The 23,706-nt window shown below is 31.5% G+C and overlaps 1 protein-coding gene across 2 annotated transcripts in view; it reads right to left on the minus strand.

Annotated features, from left to right (window-relative positions):
- Positions 1 to 468: 468 nt before the first annotated feature.
- The window catches only part of LOC145334706 (uncharacterized), a 60,281-nt gene continuing 37,043 nt past the window's right edge, over positions 469 to 23,706 (minus strand). For both annotated transcript variants that reach the window (XM_080180282.1, XM_080180283.1), the window contains exons 10-20: positions 21,130 to 21,193; positions 19,575 to 19,706; positions 18,491 to 18,684; positions 17,956 to 18,057; positions 14,428 to 14,494; positions 11,049 to 11,112; positions 10,725 to 10,794; positions 8,267 to 8,310; positions 2,683 to 2,755; positions 1,999 to 2,071; positions 469 to 572 (exon numbers count right to left, since the gene is read on the minus strand). In XM_080180282.1, coding sequence (XP_080036408.1) covers positions 470 to 572; positions 1,999 to 2,071; positions 2,683 to 2,755; positions 8,267 to 8,310; positions 10,725 to 10,794; positions 11,049 to 11,112; positions 14,428 to 14,494; positions 17,956 to 18,057; positions 18,491 to 18,684; positions 19,575 to 19,706; positions 21,130 to 21,193 — 986 coding nt within the window. In that variant the 3' untranslated portion in view covers position 469. The remainder of the gene's footprint in view (positions 573 to 1,998; positions 2,072 to 2,682; positions 2,756 to 8,266; positions 8,311 to 10,724; positions 10,795 to 11,048; positions 11,113 to 14,427; positions 14,495 to 17,955; positions 18,058 to 18,490; positions 18,685 to 19,574; positions 19,707 to 21,129; positions 21,194 to 23,706) is intronic.

Below are 23,706 nucleotides of genomic sequence, written 5' to 3' on the forward strand. Positions count from 1 at the left end.
TGGAGGGAGGGGATATTGTGCTGTTTATTACACTTGTCCCCAAAGTTTTATAACTACGCTTTCTTATTGGTTGGGTTATTTACTTTGGGGACTTTGATTTAATATTGATTTGTTGGCTCATTCAGCTAAGTTTCCAAACCTTACAACCACTAACTGTAATCTATAGAAGGGGTAGTTTTGATTATCATCTCTGGGGATGTACATCAATTTATGGGCCATTGTCTTATCCCCTTTATCCCTAATACACACTATCTATCTATAATACAAAGTAGAACGATGTCCGTCCGTCTATCCCATAAGATCTCGGTAACCACTGAACCGATCGGATTTTACTCTTCAGAGAATATACCTACTATTTTCTTGGGGGGTGGGACAACCCAACCTCCCAAAAACCAAAAACCCCCCATCATTTTTTTTTTAAATTAGGTATTTAAAATACTGGCCGCTAGTAACACATAAAACACAATAATTATTGAATAAGTTTATTAAGATTAACAAGTAGAATAGTTACATTATCTTGGGATCCTTTGTTCAGAGAATCTTCAGCCAAGTATCGGACTGCTTTCCCATCCCTAAAACAATAAATGTATAATATAGATGAATAATCCAGACAACTACTGCATACAGTGTTGGGGACTTTTTTTATCTACTAGCAAATTGCCTTTTTGCTGTACGGACTTGTCTGTGTTAATATTCCCGAATTTGTTGGCTGATATTTAAAGACCCAATTGAAAGTCGACACAGAATCCACGGGGATGGGACATACAACTATTTAACCCATTCCCCCTCTATTGTTTCACTCTAATCAAAAAACAAAACAAGTAAATATATGACAATTTTCATAAGTAGTAAATCACATAAAAATCATGTAAATGGACTTTTTTTTATCAATAATGATTTCTAGAACAACATCGTACAATATCATAAGCTAGGCATCTCTATGATCAAATCCTAAAAAATAAAGTATGCCCTGTAACTGTATCCTGCATTTACTCAATTTTCCAACAAATTTTGTTTCGACTTACAAATTAATGTTCTGCTTATAAAGTTCTGACGCTCTACAAGAGTTATTGTTCGTTTATTATTCCCTCTGATATCAGAGCCTTGCTTTCATGGATATTGTCATCCTTGTTTTTGTATGCATACGAAGAACTACATATGACACCCTCTAATGGTTGACGGAACTTGCTAAGACATTACTTTTATATGTGTACCACTAGCGGCTACGCCCCTAGAGGCCTCTAGTGGCACTTTAAATGTTTTTTTTTGTTCAAGTCTATACAATACCTCTTTATGTTTCGATCAAGTCTCTCAAATATTTAAATTTTTTCGACTTTTTCTTATTTCTCTTGGGAGGTTGGTGGTACCCTCCCCCAAAATAGTTATAAACTTTTCCGGGACCTATGGGGAGCTACCCTGTTAAGGAGAACTCGATCGGTTGAGCTATTAGCGAGATCCTTCAGTACAAACATACAAACACACAGACACACAAACAGACATCATGTTACTTTATTATAAGGATAATATGTTCATAGAATAACTTCATCTTTTTCCTTTTTTTTCGCTGAAATAAAACCGATTAATGATTAATAATCGCTTAAAAATAGTTATTAATTGCATCGTAAGACAGACAGCTTTCCGTGGATGTTAAAATTAAAAAAAAAGATTAAAATTAGTTTTGTTAGCCCCGAAGGACACTAGCCTGGGGCTTACATAACTGGTATGTATATTATTTTAATATCCGTGGAAAATTGGCATAATATGATGAATTTCAGCATGACTGGGAACTGGTTCCCTCTACTTTCAATTTTAGTTTAAAGAAACAAAAATCAAAATGTTAGGGGGGGGGGGGGTCGAGGTAACCTCTCTAAAAAACCTACCCTGGATCTGTAAGAAGATATAAAGGAGATCCATATCGGTTCAGCGATAAGCGAGATCTTGCGCTACAGACAGACACTAACAAACATCCTGTTACTTTTACATTTAGGATTCACTCACTTTGATGAATTATTGATAAATTCTGCTACTTCATCATTTGAATGTGTGTCCCATAGTCCATCTGAGGCTAACACTACAAATAAACAAAGCAATTATATTCAACTAGCGGCTACGCCCCTGAAGTGGGAATGGAAGTCGACATCCACTCATTTTTTATTATATTGTTTTAAAGGAAAGTTTTTTGGGAAGTAATTTTTTTCTTGGGCGAATTCTCTTGGGAAGGTGGTGGTATCCCCCCCCCCCCCCACCAAAAAAATAAATAATAATAATTATAAATCTTCTATGGACATATGAAAAGCTACACTGTAGAGGAAAATCATATGAAATAAGCGGTTAGCGAGATGCTTCAAAAATAGACCTTACTTCCTTATATAATAGGATAGTAAGGGTAATTACTAATAAAGGATTCATGTAGATATATTGACAGGGGAAAATTTTTCACCAATTTAAGTTGCTAACAAGAACATCATTTATAGTAGGAGATGATGGGGTGGGGTAAAGGGAGGTGGATAGGGAATATCGTTATTTTAGCCATCTGCGAGCCATTACAAAAAATTCACCTGTCTATCTCAAATAAAATTTTACATTTAGCCTCAGCGAAACAATCTAACAGACACACTTGATGGACTGACAGACAAAGTGAGTTATAGAGTAGCTTCGCTATAAAACATTCCAAAGGTATACCTGCAAAATCTAGTTTTAAGTCCTTTATGTTGAAAGACAAAATATCCGGATCTGCTACTACCACTTTCTTATCCTTAAAATAAATATTTTTTTAGGATAAAAATAATTTGGATGGGGCTTTCCCAAAAAGTGCCAACTAAGCCAATATCTGGGGGGCAAAAAAACCTACGGGTAACCCATTTCTCAATATGATCTAGCCTTACCTGACCTACAGAAAAATCTACCCACCCATTATTTTCAATTTATTTCAAATAAAGGATGGGGGGGGGGGGCTGGTTCTTGAATATGCTTTTTAAGGGAAACCACCATGTTTTTACATATATTTTTATACACAATCGCCCACGAAAAAGATTAAAATCCTACATATTTTATATATCATTTAGGTTGATAAATACGCCTATACAAAAGTACTTCATAATAAATTTAGAAAGATTTAGGCTTTAGATACAGAGAAATCTTCACAATAATATTTATACCCAATAGATTGGAAATAGGATGTAAGATCATTTGCTTGTATTGCTAATTCATTGGCCAGTTCGTTCATTAAGTTGAAGGGGAGGGGATGGGGGTAGAGTGTGTAGATGAGGGGTATCTATATTTTAGCCAACTGCGAGAATCACTTTGCAGAGTGCATTTATTAAGGTGCAACATCTAAGTAACAATAAATCGAGTAAATTTGAAAGGAGATGATGTTTTCGGTTATATCCAATTACATATAATATGAATAATTGGTTTCTAAATTAAATCTTTCGTTGGATTTAGGCTATTTTTCTATCCTGCCTCCACCTTTAATATCTGCCAAAGAAAATATTTTATCCACTAATGTAACGGGTGGGCGTACATTATTAAGCCCAACTAAAAAAATACGTTCTAGACAAGCAAACTGTGTATTATCTGGATGTATTTATTGATCCAGTGCAGTTCACGGTAAAATGTTCCCGGTAACGATTATCTCTTTGAACTTTAAAGGCTGGTAACCGCCAAACGGTGAAATGTACAGGTTATGCTCAAACTAAATTTTATTCGTCAAAAGAAGCTCTACAAACAATTTGAAATAGCCATTAGTCTATTTTACTTATTTTACGCGGTTTTTCTTCAGTAAAGCTTTCCCTGTGTATATTATTTGATTTGGCCATTCCAGATTATTTGTAGACCTCCGTATACCGCTTATAACGTTGTCGGGCATGACAGGTACGTTCAGCCGTTTTGCCGCAAGCGCCTTTAAATCTAACAGATTTTTAGAGATACTCGTTACCAGAATTTTTACTGTAGACTGCACTAGATCCACAATTATTTCCAGGTAAATTCTTCAGAAGAATGTCATAAACACATTTTTTTGTTCGTCAGTTAGAATCCTTCATAATATTCATAAATACAGTCGGGATAGAGAGATTTTTATCCTTATATAAAAGTAACAGGATGTCTATGTGTCTTTCTTGGCAATGGATTAAGAATATACGTGGATATTGTAACACTTTTTAATTAAAAGTAATAAAATTTAAGTATTAAAATTGTAGATAATTGTTGTGAATTAAATAAAATTTAATCTCTATGACGTAAATAAAAGAAATTACCCACACTTGTAAAATGTGATGTATTATTGTAATATTTTGTATTTGTGGAGTTAGATTATAACCATTAAATAGATTACACTGAAATATAATATAGAAGAAAATTATTTTGTTACCATCATTAGCGGCGATTATTACAATATTATGACAGGGCAAAAATTGTGGTCGATTTAGGTCGCTAACATGGACATCACCTTGTTCGGAGGGGAAAATGGGATAGAGGGGTCGTTTTTTCAGCCAGCTACAAGTTTCACTTAATTGGAGTACATGATAACCTGGTGTAATAATAAAACCATGTTAGTTAGAAAGCTTAGCAACTCTATATATCATTACAATAAAGTTCGTAGGTCCATTCAAAAATGTTGATATTAAAACTGTTTTGACTGCGATGTTTAAATAATTATCCTGTTTTTCTTATCTTCGGTTAATGATTCTAAGACAACATGGCACAATGTATAACCAAAGGATTTCTATAATGACACTCTACAAATGTTACCTTCATATTTTATAGCTTTGATTTCATGAATGTTGTCATTCTTGTTCTTTTTTTTTAAACGAAGAATCTATGATATTAATGTACAAATTAACAAAAAGTGTTCTAAAAATAGTCTTACAATGAAGTTTATAATAACATTTCTATTATTAAAAGAATAGACCATATTGGATAATATCTTTATAGACATGTCTATTCTGATTTTCTTACATTGTTTTTATCGTTCTTCTTTGTCATATTCTTGCGGCTACACCCCTAGATGAACCTTTGTTAGACCCGAGGGGCCGAAGTCCCAGGCTAACAAAACTGGTTTAATGATTTTTTATGTTCATGGAAAATTTTCTGTAATATGATGCTATTATGCATTATGGCTGCGAACCGGTTACAATCCAGAAAAGTAATATCTAAGTTATAAGACATTAAGAATTTCATCCAAATGCCATTGCACATGATACCATACACAAATCAAAGAAAGACAAGTTATTTTTCGATCTACAAAAAAATGTAAAAATGCCTTTATTTAAGAAATGTTATCAGGTAGACAAACGAGAATTGATGTTTTTTTTGTGTAAAGAAAAAAACACAAGCTTATTTATTCTATGTTCCTTTTGGTTTTTCATATGACGTAATTTTATATGACTTTTTGTTCGAATAAAAACTATATATCAAGTTATCAACTAAAAAAATTCTTATGTTTTTACAAATGCATTTTATCATTAATTTATAAATTGATAAGTTTCTTACTAATGATTATGTGGGTTAAGTACTTTTTAATTAATTTAGTGTGTATTTCAAATCTTAGCCTCCATCACTCCATATATTTATGTAATACCTAGCAATTTTTCTTTGAATATCTTCTTAAATTCTTCATATAAATTGAGATTTTTAAAAAATTTTTACACAATAATTAGAGTCCTTTTGTTGAATAATATCTTCATATGATTTAGTTCATATTTTGTTATCCCATTTAAGCCTGACCAAATCTGATCTTTTTCTTCCCGAAGTGCAATTTAACTCAGCATTTCTATTTTATACGTGTAATGCATGTTTATTTGTATAATATATATAAACTAGCGGCTACGCCCCTAGAGGCCTCTAGGGGAACTTGAGGAGGGGAGTGGCGAATTTGATAGCCCAATTTCTTATTTTAGATTTTAAAAGAAAAATTTTAAAAAATATTTGGGGGGGGGGGGGGGTTTCATTTTTTGGGGGGGGGTTGGGGGTGTCCCACCCCCCAAGAAAATAGTTATAAACCTTCCCGGGACCTATGAGAAGCTACCCTGTTAAGGAGAACCCGATCGGTTCAGCGGTTTTTGAGATCCTTCGGTACAAACACACATACAGACACACAGACAAACATTCTGTTACTTTAGTATTAGGATATATGTAGAATATACGTGGATTTTATGAAAGAAGAAGAATTGTCGTCAATTCAGCTTGATAACATGGAACTCGATTATTGGTCAATTCGATCATCCAGTAAGGGGTGATTGGATGGGGTTAAATAGTAAAAGGGTGGAATACTTATTTTAGCCCGCTACAATTTTAACTTTATATATTAGAGAACATGAAAATCTGGTGTAAGATCCAAGTAATAATATATCCATTCAGATATAAGTTCAATTAGTAGTGTATATAATGTAGGATTAATATCAGTATGCATTATTCATATTTTTCACATTTGTTCTTCTTTTAACATTTAATTGCAATATATCTCGTATTCATTCGAATCCGGTGGATAGGAACCGGTTCTCATCCATACGAAAAAACTATGTCTAGCATCGAATTATATTCAGCTTTCTACGAATATAAAAATGTACAATCATAAGATTAAACCAGTTTTTTTAGCCCGTGCCTTCGGCACCTCGGGGCTAAAAAACTGGTTTTAATCTTATAATTGTACATTCTTTATCTGCGGAAAGCGGTTTATAATACGATGAAAGAATTAACTATTCCAGTTTATCTACTTCATCGATAAATATCCACCGAAGTAGAACCTGTTCTCAGTCATACTGAAAACGCATGTATAGCATCGTATTACAGATAATTTTTCACGTATATTAAAATAAAAATAATAAAATTAATATTAATTATAATGTTAAGATTTTTGTTAAAAGTTTTTTTTAATGGATGTTTTTGTATTTGTTTTTAATTACATGGAAGTAGTCTTGTGTGGGAGTTTAAAGTGTGTTACATATGTATACATTTCAGCGTCTAGTAAAAACTGTAATAATTAAACATACAAAGTTTTTTGTGCTTAAAATCTCTTAAAGTTTGTCTTTTATATCTTTGTCCGTTTGTAGTGCTACCGGGGAAATTTTTTTTTATCTTCAGATGTCTCTATCCTATTATATAAAGTAGTAAGCGTTTTTTGTCTGTCCCGAAGGATCTCGCTAACTGTTCAACCGATATTGTTCTCCTTTACGGTGAAGCTTCTTATAGGTCCTGGGAAGGTTTTAAACTATTTTTGGGAAGGGTGTCTTCACCCCCCTCCCCCAAAAAATATTGTTTTACTCTTTTGAACGAACACAAATTTAAAATGGGATGAGGTTGAATTTTCCCCCTCCTACCTTCAGTACCCCTAGAGGCTTCTAGGGGCGTAGTCGCTAGTAATAAAAAAGGTACTAATTATGAAGTTTTGACTTTAATAAAGCTTTTAAAGAAAATACAGTTTAAACGGTTTATTAAAACCACCATCTTTATTTTTATATTTTAGATTCAAGCATAAGATGTAGAATTTGAAATTACAAATTTTAAGATCTTTTACTATATAAGTAACTAGCGGCTTCACACTTAGAATCTAGGGGCTTTGCCCTAGGAGGTAATTGAAAAAATAAAAAATTAAGTACCTCTGGTGCTGCCACCACTAATTTTAAATTATTTTTTAAAAATTGAAGGGGATTTTTTTTGGAGGGTTGAGGGTGTCCAACCCCCCAAGAAAATAGCCTAAAACCAACACAGGACCAGTAGGTATATTCTCTGAAAAGTAGAATTCAATCGGTTCATTGATTACTGAGATCTTAAGGGAAGGACGGATAGACATCAAGCTACTTTGTATTATAGATACTCTAAAAGTTTCTAATCTCATTGTATTACAGACAGCATTCCGAGGATATTCTAATAAAATTATACGAGGCTTTAGATGATTTTTAGTATGACTAAGAACAAACATATATTAAACAGTTTCGAAGCAATACTGGAATTAATTATTTTATAAGATTTTAAAATAAAATTCCCTTGATTTTTAACTTATTTTAAAAAGGAGGGATAGTTTATGTAAATCTTCTCGTTAAAATAATATCATTGATAGAAACTAGAAACAATCCACAAATTTTTCAAGATAATATTTTCAAGTTTAATGACCTTTACTTAAATCTAAATAACATGTTTATAATATTAATATTTTCTTAATATACTTTTTAATGTCAATTACATTAAAATGCCTATCAATGAAGAAATTTTCTTAAAAACCTTTTTATCCATAATTTGAATATTTTGAACACTAAGAAATGATCCTTACCTTTAACGGATAATCACCAAGAGCCCTGGAGGTTGCAAGAATTCCTAAAAATAGTCAATAATTAGTTAAATATTGGCTTACCGTCACGAAGGTGTCTGATTCGAGTTGAGACCACATCGCATCATACTAGAGACGTTAAAAGTTGTACCTTCTGATACTATGTTCGGCACGTGTTAGTTAGATAGGGTTGGCAACATGATCCGTAAACAGGCGCAACTCATTACAAGTAAAGACACCCAGACAAGGGTCATGCAATCATGTGGTTTGGTTATATTTTGAGTATTTCTTGATCCATGGGTTGGCAACAAGTTAGAGAGGTCTTCGCCCTAATGAGGTATTATTGTCTTTGCATCACCTTTACAGCTGCCAGGTTTTATAGCAAAGTCAGCTGACTAATATTAGGGCTACTGTAAATGTGCCATGTTGAGCACAAAAACTATCCCCGCCCCCTCTTAATATTTTAGGTCAGGTTAGGTTAGGTTAGTTACAGGTAACCCTGGCTAGAGAACCGCAGGTGTATTCTCCAAAGGTATGAGGCCCTCCGCAGAGGTTAAGCATAAGGAAAATCATGTAAAGTTAGACTGTTCTTAAAACAACATATTCCAATTTACCAAGTCCTTTTATAGACATTTTATTTTTTTTATCAAGTTAAGCAGAGCATGTCTATACCCCCTTTTGGCATGCTCTACCTTATTTTAAAAACCGAATGACTTGAGAAAATAGACATACAGACAGACGTTAAAGTACTTTGCACTAGAGATATATGAAACTTAGTATGGCTTCTATAATATGAGAAGATATTTCATATGCTTAATTAAAATCAGGGATCTAAAGGGATAAGACAATGGCCGGTTAATTGATAACATCACCAATGATGATACACCAAAATACCCTTTCTGTAGACTAAAATTAGTGGTTTAAACGTTTGAACTTATTGAATCAGCCAATCAAAATTCAATAAAAGTTCCCAAAGTTGGTAAGCAAACGAATAATAAAACTTTGAGGACTAGTGTAATAAACAGCCCATTGTCCCGTCCCTCCATGATTTGTAACATAATAGTCATTCCATAAAACTGCACTTAAAAAATACTTGAGAAATATAATTGATATTTTTAAATAATTGACCTCATTTTTGGCATTTAGACGAGTTTGCAAAAATCATTAGCTTTTCAACCGAAAATAGATTTAAATATTCAAATAGAGTTAAATAAAAATTGATTTAGATTTTTTATATAAAGAAATAGAATTTAGTGGAACATGAAAGTAAAATAATAGAGGTGGCATTCTTTACATGTAACTCTGCCCACATGGCTATTCTATTGGTCTTTGAAATCAGCTAACTGTATGGGAAATATGCACACAGCAGAGTCCCTAAAAAAGAACAGACGAAATGGGTCTCCAGGTTATTGTTTGGATTGTACATCTATACATTTATTATTGGAACTAATGTCATTTTAGTACAAAAAGGACATAGGTTGTAAAAGGGTTGGTCGTTTTCAGATCATTCATTCAGTTTTTCTGATCATTCATAAAAAAAAGAGTAAGCATGAAAACCTCAAACGGCTGTAAAATGGCAGGATTATGTGTCTATATGTCTATTTAATACAAGTGTTTGTGTATTGTGTTTAGGACATTGCAGCTAATTTTTAAGCAATTGCAGCTGCAATTGCAGCCGCATTTGCAGCCGTTCACAATTCGTAGCACAAAAAGACAGCAATAAGTAATAAAGCAGCCGCTACCAGCCCACTCGGACAAATTACGGCTACAGCTGCCAAAAATTCGAACTTGCAGAAAACCAATTTTTTCAACAATTCTTAATATTTCGTTCCAGTTGCTTTTTTTTAAATAGTAAATTTTTAGCTGTATTAAAAAGTATAATCATTAAAAAGATTCAGACTGCATTTCGCTTTAAGACTTAAAATTAATCTTCTTTACTTTATTAAGTGTCTTCAATGAATGCAAATGTTATATTAAAATAAAAGATCAATTCTTTCCATTAACTGCTTATCTTTTTGGACATATATGTACTTATGTTAAGAGTATGCGAAGGAAAGGGTATTGTCATTTTTCTAATAGCGAATCTTTTCTATAATTAGGATGGGGCTGTCCGTCAGTAAAGGATAGTTCTTTCAATTAATTTTGCCATGTTATTATTGTCCTATAGATTTCAAACTTTACATGATGATTCCTATAGCAGTTAGGTCCGATTTAGGAAGCGTAGCAATTCTATAATCATTAACATAAAGTCAGTGCTTTTCGACAACTTTTTGTATGATATAGTTATCCTTTTATCTGATTTTTGGAAAAATGATTCCTAGGACAACAAGGTACAATATCATAGGCGAAGCATCTCTGAATAAACTGACGAATAAACGAGTTTCATGTTAGCAAGCTAAATTTTCATCAATTTTTGTCTTGTGATAATCAGATAATATCCACGTATAATACATCCATTTACCTTGAACTCTCCAAACACCAATAAGAGAAATAAAGCCACCAGCTGCTTCAATCCTTCTCTTCTCTTTTAACTAAAATTGGATTTATTTATTGCATCGCATTATAGACAGCTTTACGCGGATATTAAAATGAAAAAATAAAAAATAAAACAAGTTTTGTTTGGCCAGAGGGGACAAAGGCTCAAGCTAACAAACTCTTATTAATTTTGTGAATTTATAATAATAACCCCTATAATTAAATAAATTATTTTGTACCGGCCTTTCAGAGATCATATGGAACAAACAAACAAAAATCTAATATTTACTAATTTAAAATCTAAAGTTACCTGAGATGGTTTGTGATCAAAAGATAGAGGCCCAACTTGTCCATTTTCAGAACAGTAAACTCCCCTAAAAAAAACGAAAATACTGAAGGCCTCTTTTTTTGTATTTCTTTTAAGAGGGTGGTAATACCCTACCAAAAAAATATTTATAGATCTTCCCAGTACCTATGAGAGGCTACATTGTACATGAGAACAGGGGCGTCCAAGCTTTTTTATTTGGGGGGGGAGGGTAATCTTTATTTCATAGAGGCATTTTTTTTATTTGGGGGGGGGGGTAATCACCCCTTTACCCCCCTCCCCCTTGGACGTCTATGCATGAGAACCATATAGATCAGCGGCTATGGTTATCCTTTGGTACAGACAAACACACAGTTCCTGTTACTTTTAAAAACAGATTTGATAAGTACATAGATATAAATTTGTGTAATTAAGATTCTAGTCAGTCAGCTGATAACAGGTTAATAAACTTTTTTTGTAAATTTTATAAACATTTTTGCTTATTCCTTATTGCTATTTTTATCGCATTTCTTAAACTTATTTTGATAAATATTATTGGTTGACAATTTATAGGTAAAGTAAACATAAAATTGTCTTTATAAGTAATTTTTTATAAGTGTACTTTTGTCAACATCCTTATGATGAAGAAGTATGTGTGTATTAGAAAGGATGTCCACCTCTTCATTTACTTGTAGCAAAGCTAGAAATTGCATGGCTGTACATCTGTCTGACAACCTGGAGGAGGGAACTCCTAGGTGAACTGGAAGATGAGAAATTATCATCTTTAAAAGATGCATCTCCTCATGCAAAATCCAAAGAAAAATGGAGAACCATTGCGCGGGACCTATGCTCTAAAAATAAGCGATAACTGGGGATGATGATGACCTCTGTCTGACTATCAATTATTAAATGCTTATAACTGTATCTATTTAGTCTGAATCAACTAAGAAGTTTTTATCTATTCAATTACTCTCCTATCTATTATATTTTTATTTCATTTTAAACAAGCAGACCACAAGAAAACAAATTCATATAGGCAATATTAGTTTTCTGCAGATTGCAAAATAAAAAAAATCGTTAGATTAATTTGAGTTTTGCTCTGAGAGGGCAAAGGTCTAGAGTTAGACCAACAAAACTGGTTTTAATTTTATGATTTTTTTTTATTAAATTAGTTATGAGAAATTGCCCATTATGCTAAACAATACATGATTTTTCACTATAGCCCATAATCGGTTCTAATCTAGAGCATATTGATCGCTTTTGAAGCCATACTGTAAAATACTTTATTTTTTTGCTATTGCATACTACACCACCTATGGATAAAATGATCCATGTTACAAATAGAAGAAAAATAAAACTTATTCATATCAATGACCTAGTTTTGCATAACAATATTTTTTTCAACACAAAAAAATACCCTATTTATGACCAAGTACTGACATCAAATATTTATAATTCTTCAAAACTTTACAAAAAAGTTTTTGGTGTTTGCACTTTGTACGAGTAAAACGTATGCAAATTTAGCGTTAATCAAACAAATTAAGTACACATTTCTGCCCTTGTTTGGAGAAACTTCTTCTTCTTAACATGAACCAACTTTTTTATAACATTTTTATTTGTGGAAATTGTTTTTCTAGGACTTTTACTTTAAAAGAACATAATATATATACCATCTCCCGCCCCCCCCCCTGTCTTTAGACTACAGTTCTACAGGCTGAATATATATTTACTTTTATGTAAAACTAGAGTTGGCTCAATATAACTATATCGCCATTGCATTGGCTAGTTTTCTATAAGTACATATCTATTTATCTATTTCTCAATAAATCAATTTTCCTCCCCCGCCATTACTATCTAAAAGAAAGAAGTAAATATTTATTAATTTAAATGATTTTAAAAAGATTTTTTCAATTATATTTTTTTCACATTACCATCACCAAAGGGTTAATATGATTAAAATTTTTGTTTTAATATTTTAACACAAAGGAAGTGTCGCCACAATCGAATTCTTTAAAAATAGAGTTTTCTTAGATTTACTCTATTATGAACAAATATTTTTTATTTATGAAATAAGGATTAAATACTTCAATGTAATTCAAATATCTACATAAAGCGAAAAACTTAATTCATTCCATAAACAAATAGAATAAAGGTCTTATCGCTTTGGTCAATGAGAGTTTATTATGGATTATTGGAGCACTATGAGTTTTAAACACTTTACCATTGGAAGACTCGAGCTCGTTTATAGATGTTTATTTTCTATATAGATCTTCATGGATCTTGATGCAATAAAGCAGGCCATTTTGTAAATGTTAAAAATTGGAAGATTTCATTAAATAAAAGTAATCTCAAATATACTTAGTAAATGAGTTATTGAGTTTTGGATAGTTAAAGGAAAACCTTATTCAGTATAATTATATTCATTAATATTTTCCAATAACAAATTATAATCAATTATGTGTAAACAGTTATTAAACCTCTGCCAACATGGATGGTTGGGGTAAGTTTATAATTTTAGTTTATTTTGCTTCACTTATCATGTTCTTTGTACAATGCAGAACAGCTTTCCTATGCCTAATTGATCCTCCTCAAGTCGACAATACTTACTACAAGAATATTGAAGATGTTGAATTTCCTATCATCACAATTTGCCCAACCTTACAGGTTATCAATAATAACCTTATGTTAATTAAATGTATATTTTTGTTTATCCTTATATGATATAGTTTGAAATATTTAATAATATGGTATTAAGTAGGGTAAGTTAATTATAATTATTGAATTAGGTTGAGAATAATTAAATCATCTTAGCCTGTTAAAATGTCTTTAGGTATTTAGAATGTAAGTTTATTAAATGTAATTTTTCGAAGTTAACAAAAAAGTTGAAAGTTTTACAATAAATAAATATTTTTATTGCGTTAAATAGTTTTTCATGAATAGGTACCAAGTATTCAAATTGAGTTATTTTGATGTATATCTGTTGAACCTAAAAGTTTTAAACATCAAAAGGTTATAAAAGATTTGGTATGACTATAGGTTTGAATATTTTAAAATAATTTTCATCAACATATCAAATTAGCAAGGATCATTAAATTTCCAAAATAAGTTGGATATTTGGTTATTGGTTTTACTTAATTATAGTTATGTATCCAAATATCTATGTAGATACTGCAGTTAATTTATCATCCAACAATCAAACAATGTTCAATTGCTGTGAATAAGAAAAACTTAATCACTGACAGTTGTAACTGTTGAATGTTAAAACAAAAATTATGAAATTAATACCAGTTTTGTTAGATTTGGGCTTACAATTTTATTTCCATTACTTTTTAGTTTAATATCCGAAGATAGCTGTCTATAATACGATGCAATAAATAACTTTTACCTGCTATCTCCAACATTTGCAACCCAGAGAGTTCCTTTGTCCAAGATGGCTATCAGCAATGTTGTACCTATAAAAAAAAAGACATTCATAAAATGACTCTTAAATGGGGTATTTCCATCGGTCCATCATTTATTCACGAGGGTAAGAAATATTCATTCCTAAACAAAAAACTGGACAGGAATATCATTCTCATTTAAACAAAAAACTCATTTTTTATGCTAAAATGTGGTTTAATTTTGGTTTTTAATTTTCATTTATTTCCAAATATGAAAAAAGCAGATTATTTTCTTTCTTTTAGTAATTAATAAAAATTATAAAATCTTCCAAAAAAGATTAAAAATCTTCTAAAATCATACCAAGGATATAAATGAGATACCAGGGAAATAAATGAATATTTACATCCACTATTTAAGGGGTTGTTTATATGGGAATGAATATTTACATCCACTATTTAAGGGGTCGTTTATATGGGAATGATATGTTATAAAAACACACTAAATAAATATCCTAAATTTCTAATTACAAATTGAGTTAGATGTAAAGTTGTAGATCTTGATGGACGAAGAAATGAATGGTTCAGAAGAAAATCGTATTAGTCAACATTAAATGCAAGACTACTCCTAAAGATATTCCTTCCAGAAAAAATTCACACGAAAAATGAGGTTCCATTCCGTTGCTACCTGTAATGCAAAGTAAAATGTTTGTAATCTGTATGAAGATTAGAATCACAAACCACTGAACTGATTGGGCTCAATTTTTCAGAAAATATTCATACTGATCATGCAAAGGTTTTAGGATATTTTCTTTGGGTATTGGGACAGCCCTTTCTTTATTGAATTGAGTATATTTTTAGTAATAATGGCAATGTTTCTTAAATGTGGTTTACGTGTGAGGGTTTAACCCAACCCATTTACTTAGTTGAAGCTCCTAGAGGCAAGCGGCGAAGTCATTAGTATTCCTTATAACACTTTATTTCTATTTCATCGATGTTTATGTTTAAGGAAAATTCACTGTATTTCCTTCATTATATTTAGCAGTGTAACAACTCTATGATAAGGATTAAATTAAATTTTGGATAATGACTTTCCACTTAATCAAATATCATAAAAATTAAAATATAAAGTAGTAATCTTTTTTCTTGGTTTTATTATTTAAAAAGATTGAATTATTGGAATGGTTTAGGCTTATTTCTGTCCTTTTAATCCCCCCTCCATTTACAAAAGGCCCTACAGAGTAAAACTCAATGGGCTCTATGAGGATTAGTTGGTTGTTGCTGCGCTATTCATGAACAGGAACAATATAGTGTTATTCTATCGTTTAAAATAAAGTCTGAATTGTAGAGACATATTGAAGGACAATTTAAGTAAGTGACTTGGTTACTAATTTATCTCAGACAATGAATGAATAATTACATGGATGTTGCACAAAATTATCATATACTCAAATAATGGCTAAAATAACGAATACCCAACATCCATCCTATATACCCGATTCTCTTCCCTCCTACTAGATCAAGGAACTGACCAATAAAAGAGGTCCATATTTGCAACCTAAATTGATGACAACAACATATCCACATATTATATATCCATTTCTCAGACGTTCTTCATTGTGTTAAATTTGTATTGTTAAATTTACTTTAAGAAAAAACAAAAATTCAAATTTCTATTATTTAATTAACACTTATATAACAGAATGTCTAAGTATCTGTTATTTCGCTAAGAGTTTGTAAAAACGTTTCAAAAGTTCCAGGAAATTTTTGGTCATAGATATTTAGAGGGGGAAATCATAAGAGCATTCCCCCGTTCTTTTTACTTTTTTAAAAAACTAAATTTATATGTTGAAAATGAGTACTTGACCCCCCCCCCCTTCCCTTTCCACTCAACTTCCAAGGAAAGCCCCTAGAGACCAGGGACAAAGCCAATACAGGAAGTAAATTTGAATGTATTATAGTAGATTTTTTACAGTTTTCAGTTAGCACTTATAAAGTATGTTTTATATGTTTACAAATGTTTTCATTTTACTTATTGATGAATTGCAGAAAATAAAATTGTTCACAAGAGATTTAGAGGAAAAAAGTTTGTTGAAAACATGTTTTTACATTGTTTGTTATTAACAGGAAAATCCGGCAACAATGGATTTATTATTACCTGGATCTTACACTAGATTATCATACACCCTTTTTTACACCATCCCATTCTCTCCTTCTGGATGAACGAACTGACCAATAAATGAAAGGGAAATAGCAACCTACATTGACGACAATTTTCCCCTGTCTTAATATCCACGTATATTTTACTTCCATTCTGGCAATTTTTTCATAATATTTTTATTCATTGATAAATACTCATGTTCTTTTAAAAATTTTTACAGGGCAGAACAAATCTAAAGACTTCAGGCAAATAAAGAATTTCAAGTTTTATAATAATTACTTATCTCATCGTATTAAAGACAACTTTCCGCTGATATTAAAATGAAAAACAATTTTATGATTTTTATTTTAATATTCATGAAAATTGTCTGTTATACAATGCTAGACATGATTTTTTAATATGACTTAGAACCGGTTTTAATCAAGCGGATATTAAACGGATTGAAGCCATACTGGAAAATGGTTCTGGAGAATGGGATAACTTGATTTAGCAGGCAGGTAGGGCAAATTAAAAGTGAGTCACACTAGAACCCAAAGTTTTTTATATAAGCACGTTAGGTACTTTTAACAAAATTTGATTGGTTGGTTTCAAACGAGTACTGTAATTTCAATCATCATTATATACAGTGTGTTTTTTTATGAGAACTTTTTTGAAAGCAATTTTACCCCACTTATAGTTATCAGAATTTAATGATTAATGGCTTATTTTCTTTGTTTTTTAAGGCAATTAATAGAACAACAAAAAAATATTTCAGTTTTTTATTTAAAAAGTACAGTAAAATCTAAATTTCAAAACTTAGGTGTCAACATATAAAAATGGTTTTAGCGCATTTTTCTTTAAAAAAATGGATTTTCTGTAGTCGACTTTGGGGGGCCAGTAATCCCTCCCTGGTTGATATATGACCTTCAAACTTTGATATGTTCTAGTACATGTCCCTAATAGTATCTGTATACATTTTTAGCTCTATATCTCAACTTTGAAGTGTTTAGCAGCCATTCTTGCAAAAGGTTGATTATTTGAGCAGAAGAAAAATGCGCTAAAACCATTTTTAGATGTTGACACCTAAGTTTTGAATTTTAGATTTTACTGTACTTTTAAAATAAAAACTAAAATATTTTTTGTTGTTCTATTAATTGCCTTAAAAAACGAAGAAAACAAGCCATTAATCATTAAATTCTGATAACTATAAGTGGGGTTAAATTGCTTTCAAAAAAGTTCTCATATAAAAAACACACTGTATGTATATCAATTTGACGTCCATTGTCTTATCCCTTAAGATCCCTGAGATTTACCAAGAAAAATTTAATGAAACTGAGCCATACTGAAAAATCATGTATCGTATCTTCTTATTGACAAATTTCAATAATCTTTTTACCTCCAATGGCACCAGCTTTCTTGGCTCTTTTAATTAATTCTTTATCACAAGCCAATATTTCCTCCCTCATTAACTTGGCATACAATAATTCACCATTGCTTCCTAAATAATATTTAACAAGGATGACAACATCAACAACAAATTGGGCAGTTGAAAGAATAAAGCTTATAGATCAAATATATAATTTCCATTGTTAATTTAAGTTTAAATACGAAAAACATATAACTTATGAAATTATTGAACAAAACTTTATTAAAACTATAAAATAAAAAAAATACCGTTTTTCTTTACTTCCCATATAAGAAAAAAAAGCTAAATTTTTTGGGGGGGTGTTGTTCCATACCAGATTTTTTTTTCTTGTGGGAAGGCACATTTACCACATTTATATTTATAAACCTTCCATGGACTTATAAGAAGCTTCATTGTAAATGACAACCATATTGGCTTGGCGGTTGGTGAGTCCTTAAGCTACAAACAAACATACTATTACATTTATTTAGAGATAGTAAAACAAATTCTTTTAACAATTTCTTACCTATATAATCTACAATTTGGGGGCCTTTGGGCTTCTCCTCCCCCTTTCCCGCCTTTTCTGATTTCATCTTCGTGGATTTTACAAACTTTTTGGTTCTTTTTGTGATGGGAGTTTTACTGTTGTTCTTTTCCAGCTGATTTGGCATTGGTAGCTCCTCCAGGCATTTACGTCCAGACGTTAGGACAATCTGCTCTCTAGTTTACAAAAGTTTTAAGATAAGATCATTATTAGACCAGCGTTAACTGGACGGTTATAATGGTGACAATATTATCAGGCAAGTTTGTATCTATCAGGGAGGGAAGAGACATTTGCATGCAATTGGTACCAAAAGGGTAGAAATGTTCCTCTCGAATGAGAATTAGCTGGTACTTTCATTTAATCTTAATTGGCTGGTTCAAAATAGAATTGACCAAACTTTTAAACTGTTCTTTTGGTAACTAAAAGAGGAAAGCAAAACACTCAACTTATTTTGAAGGGGAAAAAAGGGTAGGCGGCGTAGGGTTATTTTGTTAGTTTATCAATTTAGGTAAGGCTAGGTTAGGTTCTTATGGGTAGTGTGTAGTCCTGTAGTATTACATCACTGAAATTGTAAGACAAACGAGCATTAACACTTGTAGAGTATCAAAACTGAATATGCAGAATATAAATGTATAAGTCGATAAAAAATTGTATGTAAATTTGTTTTAAAACTGAATGAAAACAGGGTATTGTTTAAGGACAATTTTAGGACTTATAGATATGCTTCACTTATATCATTGCACCTTGTAGTATTAGTAATCTGAGCTGGATCTTTAAATCATTTCAATGGTGCGCTAAATCGGGGTGCGCACCATTGAAATGATTTAAAGATCCAGCTCAGTATTCCAAAATCCGATGAATAGAATAATTATATCACATGAAATGTTGTTGTCAAAAAGGTTAAAAATCAACAAGTTTTAAATGGACGTACGAACTTTCTGGTTACGATTATAGAGTTGCTTCGTTTTATAAATCGTACCGAACGGTTAAAGGAATCTACATTCAAAGTTTGAAATCGATAGGAAAATTTTGAAACTTATAGGACAATAGAATTAACTTTTGTTGCCTTGAAATTGTAGATTTTGTATTGGCAGTTTCATCAGAATATGTAGTATCAGAAATTTTATACTCAAAATCATCTGATTTACATCGAGCTTCAGTAGTTTGACCCTCAGAACTACTTGATTCTGTTTTCAATCTAAAAATAAATGATCATCAAATTTAAATTATTCTTCCTTGTTTTGATAACGCGTCCGCTATATATCAGGGGGGTGAGAGGTTTTTTGTCATGTTAAAAAATGACATATTAGGTGCGTGAAAATTTCAGTATATATTGGGGGGGGGGGGAGTATTATCTTATCATACACAGAAAGATCTTCAAGACAATTTATCTAGCAATCAAAGGGTTGGTTGTCTAAATATTATTGTCAAGCTGAATATTGTATGAAGTAAGAGAGGGGACAATGGGCAATTAATTTAATTTAAGAGTATTTGCTGAAAGACCTTGAAATCCAGATTAATCCAGAAAATATGGAGGAATAGTAAAGGGAGAGTTAATACAATACAGAAAACTATAAAATAAGAAGAAAGTTTCAAGAAAATCAGACAGACGTAACCATTCTGTAATTAATAACTAGAAAAATCTCCCTGGAACCCATTCAACCCATAGCCCCATAACCCAAAATTTAATTGGATTCTTAGATTGTTTATTAAACAAATATCACAATAAAGTTTTTATCTATGAATAATATTTTCTGTAGAGAAAAAAAATGTTAAAACCAGCCACATCATAACAAATTAAGTTTATCAATACTTGTCTGCAATATTCAAAACTAACAAACGAGTTAGCGACATTTTGTGCGCTAGTACCCAAAGTCAGTCAGAAACTGTTAAATTCTTGCACATTCCCTTTAAGCCAGTACCCAAAGTCTGAGACTTCTAAAAATTGAGTATTCGATCCATTGTCCCCTCCATTACTCCCTGTAAATATTGCCATAACTATCCATCCATTTAGGTATTACTATTGGTAAGAGAAATAAACTAGCAATAAAAACAGGGATTCTAAGGGATAAGACAATGGACAATAAATTGATGTATATCAAAATTAGTGGAAATCTTAGAACATTAAAAGTTTGTGATAAATTCACTGAGTGAAAAAGTCTTTGATACTTCTTAGTTATTTATTGAAATACTAGCGGCTACGACCCTAGAGGCCTCTAGGGGCACTTGAGGAGGAGAGAGTCGAATTTAATAATTCAATTTCTTATTTTAGATTTTAAAAGAAAGAGTAAAAAAAAATTGGGGGTGGGCGAAAAAAATTTTTTTTTGAGGGGTGTGCCCCCCCCCCTCATTTTTAATTTTAGTTGAAAGAATTTTTTTGAGGGGGGGGGTTAATTTTTTTGGGTGGTTGTGGGTGACCCACCCCCCAAGAAAATAGTTATAAACCTTCCCGGGACCTATGAGAAGCTACCCTGTTAAGGCGAACCCGATCGGTTCTGCGGTTAGCGAGATCCTTCGGTACAAACACACAAACATCCTGTTAGTTTATTATAAGGATATTTCGGTGGACATTGCACCCTCTTCAGTCTAAATGACATAAATCATATTAATACAAATCTTACCCGTTCATTTCAGTTGAACTTAGAGTCTTGCCTCCGTTCCAATATTTTTTTACACAAGAAGGAACTGATATACAAAATTTATGCTATTGCTGTAAAAAGAGTGGGTTAATTGTCTGTTTGTTGTAAAAAGGATATATATGGTGCATTATTTGCCAAATGTACCACTTTTCTGCACTACCTCTCCGATTTTGTTAATACTCAATATTTTGGTCCGTTGGGTCATTCAAGGATGCTGGATGGCCAAAAAAAAGTTTCAGAGTCCCTGGATGTCTAGATATCTAGCTATCTATGAAGGTAGGTAACAAAAATGTAAAAAACACCCATTTTTTCACAATTTTAAAAATTAATTTTTTCATCAATCTTACATCCAATCTATACATTTTATACACCAAAATGATTGTTTATTCATGTAAAAAGCGCACATAATGCTATTTTGGCCAAAACTCTAATTTTACAGGGTGTCCAACAAAAAGTGTATTTTGGATATCTAGCGTAATACCCAAAATACCTGTCCAAAAAAAATCATTTTTTTTGGCTTAAATCCTGTGTTTTATCTGTGTGCATATGTGGCATATAACAGTTCAGACCACCCGGGACTATAAGGTTGTCAAATTTCACTTTGGGACACCCTGTAAATGTGATTTTTGCGTCTGTAGAGCTAAAACTTGGTCCAAATTGGCTATTTTTTTCAAATTACTCTAATATGTGTCTTAATATGTTTGGCCATAGTGTTTTCTGACCAGATCAATAATTTCATATTTTTTGGACACCCTGTATTTTCAAAAAAAGAGAAAAAAAAATTTTGTTTTTTTTATAATTTTTTTTCTATTTTTAAGTTACTTAAAACTGTCATATAGAAACAGATTTTGACTAATAACAATAATATTTGCCTATTTTACAAATTTTTACACTTTTGGGACACCCTGTGCATGTTTTTGAAAAATTATGGTTTTTGCCCATTTTTTGGGGGAAGGAGTTGTTTTAGGGCCATAGACTATTTCTTCATTTTTGTAGAACTTTTCAAGACACATCATTTGTTATTTATGCAAAAACCGCAAAAACCGAACCGTTTTGCGGTTATTCACCGCCAAAGGCAGAATTTTTTACGTTTTTTGCCGTTCCGGAGGTTTTAATGGGCATTTTTGGTAAGAAGACGTTGATTTATCAAGATAACTGTGAAATACTTTTATTTAGGTAATTTAATTTACTAAATTTCATGTGAAGTAATTTTTTTTGTATATCCAACCGATTTTTGTCAAAAGGAATTTCAAATGCACATGATTTATGTTTCTTTTATCACTTATGTCATAGCAATTATTTATGTTATATTAACTTCATTTTCTTGTTTTAACAATTGAAATCCATCTCGACGAAAAACGGTTAGCTGCACAAAAAATTTTACTTTATATGAAATTTAGTAAATTAAATTACCTAAATAAAAGTATTTAAAAGGAATCTTGATAAATCAACGTTTTCTTACCACAAATGCCCATTACAACCTCCGGAACGGCAAAAAACGTAAAAAATTCTGCCTTTGGCGGTGAATAACCGCAAAACGGTTCGGTTTTTGCGGTTTTTGCATAAATAACAAATGATGTGTCTTGAAAAGTTCTACAAAAATGAAGAAATAGTCTATGGCCCTAAAACAACTCCTTCCCCCAAAAAATGGGCAAAAACCATAATTTTTCAAAAACATGCACAGGGTGTCCCAAAAGTGTAAAAATTTGTAAAATAGGCAAATATTATTGTTATTAGTCAAAATCTGTTTCTATATGACAGTTTTAAGTAACTTAAAAATAGAAAAAAAATTATAAAAAAAACAAAATTTTTTTTTCTCTTTTTTTGAAAATACAGGGTGTCCAAAAAATATGAAATTATTGATCTGGTCAGAAAACACTATGGCCAAACATATTAAGACACATATTAGAGTAATTTGAAAAAAATAGCCAATTTGGACCAAGTTTTAGCTCTACAGACGCAAAAATCACATTTACAGGGTGTCCCAAAGTGAAATTTGACAACCTTATAGTCCCGGGTGGCCCGAACCGTTATATACCACATATGCACACAGATAAAACACAGGATTTAAGCCAAAAAAAATGATTTTTTTCGGACAGGTATTTTGGGTATTACGCTAGATATCAAAAATACACTTTTTGTTGGACACCCTGTAAAATTAGAGTTTTGGCCAAAATAGCATTATGTGCGCTTTTTACATGAATAAACGATCATTTTGGAGTATAAAATGTATAGATTGGATGTAAGATTGATGAAAAAATTAATTTTTAAAATTGTGAAAAAATGGGTGTTTTTTACATTTTTGTTACCTACCTTCATAGATAGCTAGATATCTAGACATCCAGGGACTCTGAAACTTTTTTTTGGCCATCCAGCATCCTTGAATGACCCAACGGACCAAAATATAGAGTATTAACAAAATCGGAGAGGTAGTGCAGAAAAGTGGTACATTTGGCAAATAATGCACCATATATAAACTTAAGTCAAAACTTTAAAATCTTTTTTAAATTGGGTTTACTTTCAAAGATATATTTAGATATATAGATATTTTTAGACTCC

This window comes from Acartia tonsa, chromosome 12 (assembly GCF_053477335.1).
Source record: "Acartia tonsa isolate MP-2025a chromosome 12, ASM5347733v1, whole genome shotgun sequence".
Taxonomy (NCBI): domain Eukaryota; kingdom Metazoa; phylum Arthropoda; class Copepoda; order Calanoida; family Acartiidae; genus Acartia; species Acartia tonsa.